Consider the following 13,436-nt stretch of genomic DNA (forward strand, 5'->3'; position numbering starts at 1 on the left):
AAAATAAGCAAATTCATAGAGACAGAAAGTAGATTAGAGGTTACCAGGACCCAGGGGAGGGGGAACGAGGGCACAATGGGTACAGGGTTTCTGTTTGTGGTGATGTAAGAATTTTAGAAATAAATGCGGTGGTGGCTGCATGACATTGTGAATGTACTAGATGCCACTAAATTGTACACTTAAAAATGGCTAAATGGCTACATTTTTATGTTTATGTTTTACCACAATTAAAACAAAAAACACCTCTAGCCAGCATCATACTTAATGGGGAAGGACTGAATGCTTTCCCCCAAGGTCAAGAACAAGGACTTCCAGCCCCACTGCATCGACTCCATGTCATGCTAGAGGCCAGCCAGTGCAACGTCGTGGAAGAGAAATAAAAGGCATCCAGATTGGAAAGGAAGTGTGCAATTGTCTTTATTCAGACAACACAATCTTCTATGGGATGTATAAAAATACTATAAGTGAGTTTAGCAAGTTTGCAGGATGCAAGACCAATATATAAAAGTTAATCATGTTTCCACATAATATTATGCAACAAACTACTGGAAATTGAAATTTTAAAAAATACATCTGGGGGCGCCTGGCTGGCTCAGCAGGCGGAGCATGAGACTCTCGATCTTGGGGTCGTGGGTTCGAGCCCCACGTAGGGTGTAAGATTACTTTGAAATAAAATCTTAAAGAAAAAAATCCAAAGTAGCATTTAAAAATATGATACTTAGAGATAAATCTGACAAAAGATGTCTAAGACTTCTACGCTAAAAACTCCCAAACATTACTGAAAAAAGGCTCAAGTTAATGGAGAGAAATACCATGTTTATGAATCAGAAGACTCAATAGTGTCAAGATGTTACTTCCACCCAAATTGATGTATAGATTCAATCCTAACCAAAATCTTAATAGGTTTTTTTTTAATTTAGAAATTAATAGGCTGATTCTAAAATCCATAGAAAATGCAGAGGACCTAGATTAGCCAAAATACCCTTTGAATAAGAAGAGCGAAGTTGGAGGACTGACCCTACCTTACTTCAAGTCTTGTCATAAACCTGTGGAAGCCAGGAGAATACGCTGTTGACGTAAAGGTAGACAGTAGCTCCGTGGACAGAAGAGAGCCCAGAATTAGACCCAGACATATGTAGTCCATTAGTTTTACACAGAGATGTGAAAGCACTTCAGTGAAGAAAGGACAGTGCCCTCGGCAGCTGTATGTCCAAATGCAAAAAAAGATGAGCTTCAAACCATACTTTGTACTGTATGCAAAAACTAGCTCAAAATAGATCATAAACCAAAATATAAAACCTAGAACTCTAAAACTAGAAAAAAACATAGAAATTTTTTCTTGAGTTAGGCAGAGGTTTTTGTGTGTGATGCTAAAAGCACCATCGACAAGGGAGAAGCATTGGTACATCGGACTTTGTGAACAAAGTTACATCTCCTGCTCTTCACCTCTCTCTGTTAAGAGAAGGAAAAGACCCAGCAGTCACAGACAAGCAAGAAGAGGCTAGCGTGTCCCGTGGTGGCGGATCAGAGTTGGGGGCATCGGGGGGGGGGATATTTGGGGATGTGTATATGCAGGGGCAGCATACAAACGTGTCTCCAGCTCTGTCAGCACCCTGTAACGGTGGGCACACCTCACCCCCAGATCTTGGTTTCTACTACTCTTTTCCATTCAAGGAGCCAGGGTTCCTTGGAGAAACAGCTGCGTCGAGGCTGGGGGCGGGGGTGGCAGAGTGTGTCACAGGACACAGGAGCCAACCAAAAGGGCCAAAACTGGAGCCATTTGAGCAAAAAATGCAGTTGTATTGGATTATAACCCACAGCGTAAAATGATGCATCCACAAGTCCGTACTGATAAAAGTAAATGATCCAGTAGATAAGACAAGGATCTCCTGTGCAGAAGAATAACAAATAACTTGTGTAGATGGTCCACGGTCAGAGAAGAGCCTAACTCCCAACCTTAGCGTGGTCTGTGTGTGGAGACTCACTTCCAGAGAGCACAGGATGGCCAGGGGACAAAGGGCTCCCTGTCAACAGGGCAAAGTTATTTTGTGCAGAGTGGGAGGCATGCCCGGATCAGTGTGAGACCCCTGGCTGTGTCTCTGCTCCTCCTCCGGCACCAGCTCAGCAGCCTGGGACCCCTGAGTGCGGCCGTGCAGGAGCCAGATGGCTGGGCTGGGGGCTTCTCAAGCCCGCCAGAGGATCAGAAGCATCTCCTCCCTATTGCCCTTCCCTGCATCTTCCTGCCCACCTCCCGCATGAGGGGAGCCGGCTTTCTGGTCGACAGTGCTCAGAAGGGCCCCAGGACCTACCCCAGCCCCGTGGTCCAGACCTGCTCCCAGACACAGCCACACATCCGTGTGGGTACACACACCACAGCGCTCCTGGGCTGGGTTCTCCTCAGCCCCAGCTGGGCATTGGCCACAGTCCTGCTTCCCTCTGAGGAACCCAGCAGGGGTGCAGTACCTTCCCAGCCAACTGGGGTCAGCCCCACGCAGGCCCAGGGGCCTCCTTGCCAGCCACATTGGGACCTGTGTGGGCATGCATTCCTGGCATTGTGTTCTGTGGTCCTCATGGCTCTGTTTGCTCCCCAGTGACGCAGCACATGAAAGCACTCCTGGAAAGGAACACTAAGAAGAAGTCCAAGTTGAGAAAGAAACCCAAGCCTTATGTTGAGGAACCGGATGGTAGGGCCTCTCCCCACAGCCCCTGTGCGCTGTGTCCGCACAGCTCTGCTCTCCGGCCTCGGCCGCCTGGCCTCCTTTCTCTAACCGCTTCTGGGCTGGAAGGCGTGTTGATGGGGTAGCACTAACCATCAGACTTGTGGGCTTCTGTGCTGGCCAGGGGCCCAGGTCACTGAAGGGGCTTCCGCGGGAGGCCACACCTGCCCTGTGCCTTTCTCAAGAACAATTTCCAGCTTGCACGCTGGGCTCTCGGTGGGGCAGGGCGTGAGGACAAACTGGGCAAGGCCTGCTGGAAACACCCCTAGGTGAGTGTTCGCTGAGGAAGTCCCTGTGGGCAAGTGCCTCCCCAGCCCTCACCTCTGGCCCAGGCCACCCTGGGGCAGGGCATGGAGCCTGGCATGGCTTCCTTGGAGGGAGCCCAGGGATTCCCCCACTTCCCCCACCAGCCCCGCCCTTCTCCTGGGCCCTGGCTCAAGACCCGTACCCCCATCCCACCACTGTCCAAGCTCCAGGGAAGCCCTGTTAACCCAGGACTATGCCCTCCCTGCTGAGAGAGCTGTCGGTCTCACTGCTGTCGTGGCAGCATCCCCTCCTGGCACCAGGGCTCTGGGACCAGCCCCAGCCCCACCTCTAGCACTTCCCCCAGCCTTGGAACACATCCGCATTCTCCAAACATGCCCCACTTCTCCTCCTCTAATACCGTAACTCAACCGCGACGCCCCTTCCTCTGGGAAGCTGTCCGGCTGCACACCACCCTTGGCAAGAGGGGGCAGCTGCTGTCTAGGATTCCCAGCTGCCCTTGGGCCACACCCATCTGGAACAGGAGTGGCAGGGGATCTGAGCTCCTGCTGGAGCCTGTCCAGGAGTCGGGTTGCAGCAGGGAGGTGGGCCTGGTGGGGCCGAGCGGGACACCGTAGCCCAAGCCAGTGTTGGGTAGTGAGGAGGGAGCCAGAAGCCCCAGGACCCCACAGTGTCCGCGCCAAGAGGTGGCAGTGGCAGCTTCTAGCCACACCCAGCAACTTTTCAGGCTCAAAACCAGGGCTCAGGGGCACTGAGGCCCCGGGGCGGGCCTGGACTCCGGGCACAGCAGCATAGCCTCTGGGAGAGCTGCTTCCGTCAGTCCCTCTGCAGGCCTCTGTGTCCTCACCTATAAGACTGGGTATGGGTGTGCCCGGGCGAGGCCAGGACAGGTCAGTGGGCCTGAAGCAGAGCGCCCCACACCATCGTGAACATCTCCCTGGGCTGGGCTGGGCACTGCACACCCTCCCAGGCACGCAGCGGACATCCCACAGTCAGGCCCGGGAAGCCACACCCGTGGCAGTATGGGGTGCAGGGGAGCTCCTGGGACTCGGGGCGCACACAGCCTCAGTCCTGGTCCGCCCACAAAAGCTGATACCAGCAGCTGCCATCTGCTGAGCTGTGCACCAGACTCCAAGGTCAGCCCTTCACGAGCACTTGTGGTCGGTGTTGTCCCCATCCCCATCCTACCGGGGAGGAAGCTAAGGCCCAGAAAGGCTGCCTCGTGACCAGGTTCACCAACCAAGAGGTGGCAGCCCCAGGATCTTCAGATCACAGTCTGTTGGAGAGGTCCCCGAGACGGGAGGTCAGGGCGTATCTCACTCACCCAAGGGAGGGGTAGGCACATTCCCAGTCTGCAGCCTGCTCCTTGCTGCAAGGTGCTCCCTGGGCCCCTAGTGGCCAGTGGGCAGCCCAAGGCCCCCTTTGCCTTCCAGGTCCCCGGGGGGCCTGCCAAGGAAGGCCACGTCGGCCTGTGGCAGACAGGTCCAGGTGCTGTGTCCTGAGCTGGCCTAGCAGAGGCTGCAGCTAGGACTCTGCCAGGGATCTGCAGATCCCCCAGGGACCTGAAACAGATTCTCCAGGGAGAATGGGAAATGTTGGTTTTCACTTTGATTACTTTAAAAAAGAATCCCCTTGCCACTTAGAATAATAATACTGTTCTGTGATGGTTCAAAATGAAAAGTTTTTCATGGGCTAAGCCATGCTTATGTTTTTCACACTGGGGTCCAAGGACCCCCACGTGCTCAGACGTCCACAAGAAACTGCTTCCTTTAAAAGAAGACTGGGGTATTTGGATTTGTGAGTTGGGTTTAGAGGCCTCCCTCTGACAGGCAGGCAGGCACTGGGGCAGGTGGGCCCAGCAGGGCCAGAGCCTTCCAGAGAGGGTGCCAGTTCTGAGCTTGGAGGCACACATTCTGGCTTTTCTGTCTCTGTTGGTCCTGGACACCTTGGGCTGGGTGGCTCCTCTGGGCTTCGCCTCATTGTGTGTTCTTGGTCTTCTTGCTGCCTCTCCTTCACTTCCCTTCCCTTGCCTGGGCCGGGAAAGATGCCACACACATTTCAGACCCACCCTGTGTGGGATCTCCTCCTCCACTGCCTCTCCCCCACCCCCTCTCACTTCTCTCTCCTTCCCCTCATTTCTGTATCTGGAGAACCTTCTGGCCGAGGTCCTTGCCCTCCTGGAGGCATCCCCTCATGACCACCAGCCACAACTTCTACCAGGGGCCGAGTTTTAGAAAAACCCCCTCCCTTGAGAAGGGAGACCAGTCCTCTCCCAGCCGCCTTCAGCCCTCGGGCAGAACCCAAAGGTGTCTTTCTGTGTAGTGGGCCTTCCAGTGACCCCCAGGCTTAGGACGTGGGGCATCCCCTCCATGCTCATTGTCCTTCCACATGCCACCATCCCCTCGGCCTCCCCTTCCATAACTGCTGCCCAGGCAGCCCTCAACTAAGAGGGATGGGGCTCTGCAGGCCGAGGCCCTCTCCCGCAGCTGGCTGGGGGCAGGGCTACAAGAGTGTTGGGGCTGCTGTCCAGCTAGCCCAAAGCCCACTCCTCAGTACTGGCCCAAGGCAGAGGGCACTGAGCACCTCTAACCCTGTTGCCTGTGGAAATGACCCTTCTTAGGGACTCCCCAGGGCTAGTCTGCAAGGGGAGCATGGGGTTTGGGGGCCGTGGGGCCCATGTCCTGCCCTGTCCCGCCTCTGATCCTTCCCAGCTTGCCCTTCCTGGCGGTGGGGAAGCGTGGGTGGGCTGACAGAGGAGTTCCTTCCCAAGCCTGGCTCCGTGAGGTGAGGAAGTGCCCCTTGCCTTTCTGTGTGGGTTTCTGCTCTAAAGGACTTAGCCCAGGACGGTGAGGACCCACTGCCCCCAGGCAAGTGGTAGGCAGGAGCCTGGCCAGGCCAGCCCAGGCCCCCACGGCTCTCGCAGGAGCTGCCTGTCCTCCCCCCTCCTGCTGCTGCTTCTCTTAGCCACACGTCCACACCACGCCAACCGGCACCCGTTCTCTTCCAGGGGTGGCGATAAGCACATATGCCAAGTACTGTTACCACAAGCTGCAGAAGGCGGCCCTGACTGGGGCCAAGAAGGTACGAGCTTCCCCCAGGACAGCCGGGCGTGGGTGGGCAGGGTGTGCTGGTGACCCCCAGGCGGGGTTCGGAGGGAGGCCTGGACAGGCCGCCCTCACATCCTGGGGAATGCCCTGCCCTCCTTGAGTCCAGCCGGCTGGGGCTGGGGGAGGTGGCGGCTCACAGTACAGAAGGTGCTCCGGAGAGCCCACCGAGGCAGGCAGCCAGGGAAGGCCTCGGGCAGGGGCTGCGCCCCAAGTTCAGGAGCCAGTGCAGACAAAGGGGCGTGTGGCTAGGCCGGGGCCCCAGGGCGTAACCAAGTGAGGGTGCCAGGCCTGTCGCTGTCGGGCAGGTGCAGTGAGGTACAAAGGAGAGGCAGAGCCCGTGAGCAGGCCTAGAGACAGCGCTTCTCAGCGGGGACCCTCACCCTGGCAGGCTGCCCCTGGACCCAGGGGACGCCAAGCCTTGGACTGCAGGGCAGGCTCAGGAGACCACGATGTGCCTCTTCACTCACACTGGGCCACCCACCTGGCCAAGAGCCCAGACCCATCACAGGGCTCCTCCCACACTGGCAACCAGGGTGGGGCAGACGGGCAGGTGGTCCTCTCTGACACCCATTCTGCACTGGGCCTTCTTAGTGCCCGCCAGAGCTTGGTAGCCACACCCCTCCCACAGCCCCTCTAGAGAACAGGCCTGTCACACCAGACAGCTGCACCTTGTTCCCTGGTCTTAGGATGTGTGGCTCTTGGCCATCTTCCCCTCTGTCCCCCGCTCCCTTTCAGCCCCCCACCCCCACCCAGGAAGCCCCTCAGGCCCTCCTGGGTCTGACCCTTCCCCCACCGTCCCAGAGCCTGGCTGCCCCTCCCCTCGTCCCCCCCCAATTCACTGCTCTAGCCCTGCCACTGGGAGCTGCTGCCTGTCCCCACCGCAGGCTTCTCCCCTCACCTCCAGCCCAGGTGGTCTCACATGGTCCAGATCAGCCAGCCTGGTCCCTCTATGGCCCCAGGCAGCTCTCATTCCAGGAGTCACTCCCACCTTCCTCCTGTGTGACCAGTGGGGCCACCTGAAGATTTAGGACATTGTAGGTGGCCCAACAGGGTGCCCCTCCCCCAGTGATGTGGGGACCAGGGAGTTGGGGTGCCCCTAGCTCTTTCTAGGCAGGCGCCTGGAGTTACCCGGGGTGAGAGGACAAGGGGAGAGGGGGAGGGTGGCCAAGCCAGGGACGGCCCTGGCGGGGGTGGGGGAGGGAAGGCTGGGAGCAGGGCGGCGGGACCACACCAGGACAGAGAGCTGGGCTGTCTTTGCAGGGGCTGAAGAAGCCCAACGTGGAGGAGATCCGGCATGCCAAGAATGCTGTGTTCAGCCCGTCCATGTTTGGCAGTGCACTGCAGGAGGTCATGAGCATGCAGAAGGAGCGTTACCCTGATCGGCAGCTGCCCTGGGTGCAGACACGTCTATCTGAGGAGGTGCTAGCGCTCAACGGTGACCAGACGGAAGGCATCTTCAGGTGCCCCGCAACCCGGGCCCTGGGTGTGGGGGCCTTGGGTGTCTCCACCATTCTCAGGCAGGCAGGAGCCATCAGGCACCAGGACCACTGGGCCGACTTCCATGCCCCAGCCTTGGGTTTTGTGGCCAGGAGACCCATGCCCCTGTCTGGGAATAGCCAGAGAGGCCCCCCCACAAGAAGCCATCATGTGGGCAGGGAGGGACACCCTGGAGCAAATGGAAGGGCCACTATCAACCGGGAAGGGCAGGGCAGGGCCCCATCCTTAGGAGGCAAGTCAGAGAATCATCCCCCCGAATGGCAGCATGCCTGAATTTAGGAGGGTCAGCCAGGGACAGTGCCTCGTAAAAATGGCCACCAGGGTCCCAGAGGGCACTTGGACAACAGCCATAGGCAGGGCCTGAGACGTGAGCCTGGAAAGACACCCCAGCAGCAGCCAGCAGATGCCGCTCACCTGTGAATAGGGATGATAGTCCCTGCCCCATGGGGAGTAGCACAAGGCCTGCTGCCAAGACTCACCTACCCAAGCCCCGGGAGGAGAGCTGGGGAAACAGGCTTGGGGGTCTGAGGCTCAGTGGCCCTGCTGATAATGGCATCTGCCTGGGGGTGGCCAGCAGAGGGAAGAGGGACAGCATGGGGGCGGGGTCTGACCAGGGCAAGACAGAGTCCTCCTCGGTGAGACCCACCCTGTGCTCCACAGAGTCCCTGGGGACATTGATGAGGTGAACGCCTTGAAGCTGCAGGTAGACCAGTGGAAGGTGCCGACAGGCCTGGAGGACCCCCACGTCCCTGGTGAGCCCACATTCCCCTAGGAGCTGAAGCAGGCCTGCTCCAGGCAGTTGAAACATTTGGGCTCCCCTTCATTCCCCCAGTGACGTCATGGCTCCCGGTCCGTTTCTAGCACAGACAAGCCCTCCTGTCATGCAGTCTCCTGGGGGCCCTCCTTCCGGCCTAGCCTGCCGCTCTCCTGCACTCCCTGCACCAGCCCCCAGCCCCCCCGCCCCCGGGGTCAGTCCAGGCCCTCGGGAGCCCCAACGCGCCAGGGTCTGGGCCTTTCCCGTCTGGCCCGACACTCCCGCGCTCCCGCCGCACGCTGTCCCTACCCTGTGTCGCCCCACTGACCACTGCTGGTCACCACTCCACGGCTCCCGCCCCGCCCAGGGGAGCCCGCCCAGCAGGCTGTGCTGAGCACCCGCCCCCGCCCCCCGCCCGCGCTGTGTCCGCAGCTTCGCTGCTGAAGCTGTGGTATCGGGAGCTGGAGGAGCCCCTGATCCCGCACGACTTCTACGAGCAGTGCATCGCGCACTACGAGAACCCCGAGGCCGCCGTGGCCGTGGTGCACGCGCTGCCCCGCATCAACCGCCTGGTGCTGTGCTACCTCATCCGCTTCCTTCAGGTACGCGGCGGGGCACGCCCCCACCCTCCGGGGCACGCCCCCACCCCTCCGGGGCACGCCCCCACCCTCCGGGGCACGCCCCACCCCCGGGGCACGCCCCCGCCCCCCGGGGCACGCCCCCACCCTCCGGGGCACGCCCCCACCCTCCGGGGCACGCCCCACCCCCGGGGCACGCCCCCGCCCCCCGGGGCACGCCCCCGCCCCCCGGGGCACGCCCCCACCCTCCGGGGCACGCCCCCACCCCCCGGGGCACGCCCCCACCCCTCCGGGGCACGCCCCCGCGCGGGCCCGGCCCACCCTCCTGTCCCCTGTGCGCAGGTGTTCGTGCAGCCCGCCAACGTGGCCGTCACCAAGATGGACGTCAGCAACCTGGCCATGGTGATGGCGCCCAACTGCCTGCGCTGCCGATCGGACGACCCGCGCGTCATCTTCGAGAACACTCGCAAGGAGATGTCGTTCCTGCGCGTGCTCATCCAGCACCTGGACACCAGCTTCATGGAGGGCGTGCTATAGCACGTGGGCCCCAAGGACCGAGGGTGGGGACAGAGCCAAGCTCGGGTGCGCCCGGGCAGGGGAGCACGCGGGGAGGGGGGAGGGAACGCCCCAGCCGCGGAGGCAGCATGCCAGGCCCCGCCCATGCCCGCTCCAGCCCTGGAAGCCCCCAACTCTCCCACCCAGGCCCTTGGCCTGAGGACGCAGCCGGGGCAGAGGGCGAGTGGGAAGAGCGCCTCCGGGCCCCCTCCCGCCCCGCCGCCTAGTGCCCAGTTCCTTGGGCACCGCCCCGCCCACCGCCGGCCGGCCAGCCCCGAGAAAGTGCCTTCTGTTTCCTGGAGCCAAGTGACACTGCCCCTCCCGGCCGGCCTGAGAGCACACGCCGCCCTCCCCCGGGGTGAGCTGCCTCGCTGGGGCTCCTGCGCTCAGCCAGGCCCTGGCCTGGCCCTCGCCCGGCTGCCCCTCTTTCCTCTGCCCCGCACTTGCCCTCGGTCTCCTTCCTGGCCTGTAGCCTCCAACACCCCGCACCCCCCGCCCCCACCCCGCCACCTGTGGCCTCCATCGTGGAGACTGCACGGGAGTTGGGGGCCCCAGGGCACTGGGCTGTCCATCACCAGAGCAGGGCCCGGCAGGCTGTCTCTGGGTGGGGAGGGGCCCCCAAACCAAAGTCCTCTGGGGTGGGGGGCAGGGTTGGGCAGGCATTCTTGGGGCAGGGTGGGGGAGGGGCAAGAGTATTTTTTCTTCGTGTAACTATAAATTCAGATTCTATCCAGCACACCAACCCGCCTGTGTATAAAGATATAGAGGGAAAGATATAAGAACTAAATTTGCTAATGACATAGTTTTAACCCAAATGCTATTTATCTCTGAGCCGTCCTAGCCTGTCCTCTGTGCAGAGCAAGTTGATATCACTCCATCATTTTCTTCGCCACTTTCTTGGCTTCTGACCAAAAACCAAACCCTGCCCCATCCCCATGTGGGACCTGCAGTTGAAGAGAGGGAAGGGACCCCAAGCTGGGGAACCAGGGAATGCCCAGGATTCCTCAAGGCCAGAGCTGGGGATAGGAGGTACCTAGACTCTCAGTTTGTACATTTTCCATTTTGGAATTTTGAGTTCCAATTGTTAAACTTAATTTCTCCCCAGTTTATATATATATATATATATATTTTTTAGAGTTGAGTTTTTATTTATTATTAAAAACAAAAAAGCCCAGCCCTGCCGCTGCCCGGGCGTCCCCTGAGGTAGCGTCCTCAGTCGGGTGGTCTCCGGGCCTGGGGTGGACGGCCCGGCCACAGACTCTCGCTCTGACGCATGGACTCAAGAGGTGACAACACTTCGTGTGAATAAAATACATATGGACACTTGCGAGCCACGGTCAATGCCTGTCGCCTGGTGCTCTTCCAGTCGCTGCAGGGGTCTGGGTTGGGGGCTGGGCAGCCCACTACTGCAGCCAGCCTGTTGCTAGTATGGTCACCTAGGTGGACAGGCCAGGGGAGAGTGGGGGAATGGTGAGAGAGGGCGTAGGGGGTTGGGCTGTAAGCAAGGCTGTTTCCTGGGAATGGGGCAGAGGTGATGAGCCAGGGAGGGGGCACCAGCTGGGTGTTGGGCCCCCCGTGCGCCATCTGCGGCCACCTGGGGTATGTGTCGACCCCCAAGTCCCTGCCCGTTTGCGCAGGGAGTGGGCTTTTTGTGACGCGTCCTACCCCCAACCTGCCATAAGTTCTAGGCAGAGTGTTTATTCAGTAACTAGTTGAAAATGCAGACAGCCCAGCCAAACTGGCTTTCTCTGAGGGCTACCTCGCCCACGTGCCGGCGGCCAGCCTCCGACGGCGGAGGGACAGAGCCTGCATTCCTGCCAGCGCCCCGCGCCCAGCCCGTCCCCTCGCTCCCGAATCCGCCTGCACCCCCGTATCACATCCACACCCCGCTGTCTGGCGGTCTCGTCCGCTGTCCCTTCCCCAGCGGGACAGCAGGGCGGGCCGCTGCCGCCGTCCCGGAGTCCCGTGCGCCCAGGGAAAGCGGGCTCCGCGCTAGTCCCCGGAACCCGAAGTGTGAGGCCGCAGTCGCCGGGGGATGCGTGTTCACGCAGCGCCAGCCCCGCGTGACCGGCCCGCCGCTTCCGGCGCCGGGGGAAGATGTGGCAGGCATGCGGAGCGCTCCGGACCGGCGCCCTGGCCTTGGCGCGGTCCCCGGGGACCCGGGCCTGCGGTGGAGGCGGGGACATCTCCTACACGCAGGGCCAGGCCCCAGAGCCCCGGACGCGAGAATATTTTTATTACGTGGATCATCAGGGCCAGGTGGGCCTGGAGCGGGGCCTGAGGGGGCGCACCTGTAAGAGAGGTGGGGTCGGAGGGAGGGCCCCTGCGAGGGGCGGGGTCTCTGAGGTAAGTGAACGTGACTGCTGAGCTGGGTCACCGAGCTGGACAGATTGGGGCGTCGGGCCTCAGCCCCAGAGGGGTCGGACCCCCAGCAGCCAACCTACCACACGCAGCTGCAGCTGCGTCTCGCGCGCTCTGCATCCCCAGATCCTGCCCCTCCCTGCGGTCCCCGGCCCCCGGGGCCGCCCTGCCTGATTTGCAAGCCCTGGCGGGTGGAAGCAAGTCGGGGAGCCTCCGCGGAGGAGGTGGCACACTTAAGTAGAAACTTGAGGAAGGGAGAGGTACGGGGAAAGCATGGCAGCTCAGGCACCTGCACGGCCCGGAGCGCGGTGTAGATGCGGGAATGTTGGTAGGGCCCCCGGTTTACTTTGCACTCGCCTCTCTGCACACGGTGTGTACACACGAGCAAGGGAAGCGGACACTAGCCTCAGCTCAGGCCTGCCCAATGCCAACCCTGCCCTGGGGCCGACCCTGTCTGGCTCCCAGCTGGGACTCATGGGCAATGGCCTGCCCCTCTGTCCGCAGCTTTTCCTGGATGACTCCAAAATGAAGAACTTCATCACCTGCTTCAAAGGTACTGCTGCACCCTCTTACCCACCTTCCATCTCCCTTCAGCAAGGCCCTGATGGGCTCTGCTCCCCAGCCTCCCCACTGGCCCGCCCGAAGCAGAGGACTGGGCATCCTGCGCACAAGAGCCCTGCTGTCTAGAGTGAGGCCAAAGTGGTGGGCCGACAAGCGGTGCCAGCCCTTGGCGTTGCCCAGGGCAAGCCGTTTGCCTGGGGGAGTGGGGCCCCGTGTAGACTGGCATGGTAAGCAACCGCGCCCCTTCACCTCCAGACCCACAGTTCCTGGTCACCTTCTTCTCCCGCCTGAGACCCAACCGCAGCGGTCGCTACGAGGCCTCTTTCCCCTTCCTCTCGCCCTGCGGCAGGGAGCGCAATTTCCTGCGCTGCGAAGACCGGCCCGTGGTCTTCACGCACCTGCTGGCCTCGGGCCCCGAGCCCCCGCGTCTCTCCTACTGCGGCGGCGGTGAGGCCCTGGCCGTGCCCTTCGAGCCGGCGCGTCTGCTGCCCCTGGCAGCCAATGGGCGCCTCTACCACCCGGCGCCGGAGCGTGCGGGCGGCGTGGGCCTGGTGCGCTCAGCCCTGGCCTTCGAGCTTAGCGCTTGCTTCGAGTATCCGCCCGGCGCGTCCGCGCTGCCCTCGCACGTGCGCTGGCAAGGCCGCCGCCTCGCCCTCACCATGGACCTGGCCCCGCTGCTGCTCGCCACCCCGCGGCCCTGAGCCGCAGGTGCCCCTGGCCGCCCCCCCCACCCCGCGGTCCCGCCCCCCTCCCCGCGAGGTCCCGGCCGCGCATCGCTGCGCACGCGCACCCAAAGAGCGCGCCGGCCGAGTGCGCGTGCGCGGCACAGGTGCACCGCGGCCCCGTTCTGCTCGGCGCTGTCCGAGGTGCTGCCGCGTCCGTGGCCTCGACCGCGAGGAGGGGTGGGGTCGCGGGCCCTTCTGCTACCTCCCCACACCTCGGGCCTGGGGCGTCCTTTGGTTTGGCCATCGCTCACTGGGGCTGGCCGGGGAGGCCGGGCCGGAGGCGCGGGGGCTCCAGTGCGCGTGCGCGAGCGGCGCCC

At 61.5% G+C, this 13,436-nt stretch overlaps 2 protein-coding genes across 8 annotated transcripts in view; both read left to right on the forward strand.

The window, feature by feature from the left end:
- The window catches only part of ARHGAP39 (Rho GTPase activating protein 39), an 89,531-nt gene extending 78,736 nt beyond the window's left edge, over positions 1–10,795 (forward strand). For 5 of the 7 annotated variants that reach the window (XM_078071819.1, XM_036105774.2, XM_078071820.1 and 2 more), the window contains 6 exons: positions 2,592–2,684; positions 5,989–6,062; positions 7,349–7,548; positions 8,246–8,337; positions 8,772–8,941; positions 9,260–10,795. In XM_078071819.1, coding sequence (XP_077927945.1) covers positions 2,592–2,684; positions 5,989–6,062; positions 7,349–7,548; positions 8,246–8,337; positions 8,772–8,941; positions 9,260–9,454 — 824 coding nt within the window. In that variant the 3' untranslated portion in view covers positions 9,455–10,795. The remainder of the gene's footprint in view (positions 1–2,591; positions 2,685–5,988; positions 6,063–7,348; positions 7,549–8,245; positions 8,338–8,771; positions 8,942–9,259) is intronic. The other 2 variants (XM_078071822.1, XM_036105776.2) reach the window with 1 other exon arrangement.
- Positions 10,796–11,518: 723 nt separating this feature from the next.
- On the forward strand, positions 11,519–13,241 carry C5H8orf82 (chromosome 5 C8orf82 homolog). Its single transcript, XM_078071838.1, has 3 exons — positions 11,519–11,731; positions 12,338–12,386; positions 12,650–13,241. Exons 1-3 carry the CDS (start codon positions 11,570–11,572, stop codon positions 13,093–13,095), a joined length of 657 nt encoding a protein of 218 aa, XP_077927964.1. The 5' UTR covers positions 11,519–11,569; the 3' UTR covers positions 13,096–13,241.
- The last annotated feature ends 195 nt before the right edge of the window (positions 13,242–13,436 follow it).

The sequence above is a fragment of the Halichoerus grypus genome, chromosome 5 (genome assembly GCF_964656455.1).
Source record: "Halichoerus grypus chromosome 5, mHalGry1.hap1.1, whole genome shotgun sequence".
NCBI lineage: Eukaryota > Metazoa > Chordata > Mammalia > Carnivora > Phocidae > Halichoerus > Halichoerus grypus.

What these genes read in the sequence shown, in the direction of transcription:
- C5H8orf82 (XM_078071838.1), top strand. Translation starts at nt 11,570, where the DNA reads ATGTGGCAGGCATGCGGAGCGCTCCGGACCGGCGCCCTGGCCTTGGCG. An exon ending in ACGTGGATCATCAGGGCCAG is followed by an intron (nt 11,732 to 12,337) that starts GTGGGCCTGGAG and finishes CTCTGTCCGCAG; the next exon opens with CTTTTCCTGGATGACTCCAA. An exon ending in CTTCATCACCTGCTTCAAAG is followed by an intron (nt 12,387 to 12,649) that starts GTACTGCTGCAC and finishes CTTCACCTCCAG; the next exon opens with ACCCACAGTTCCTGGTCACC.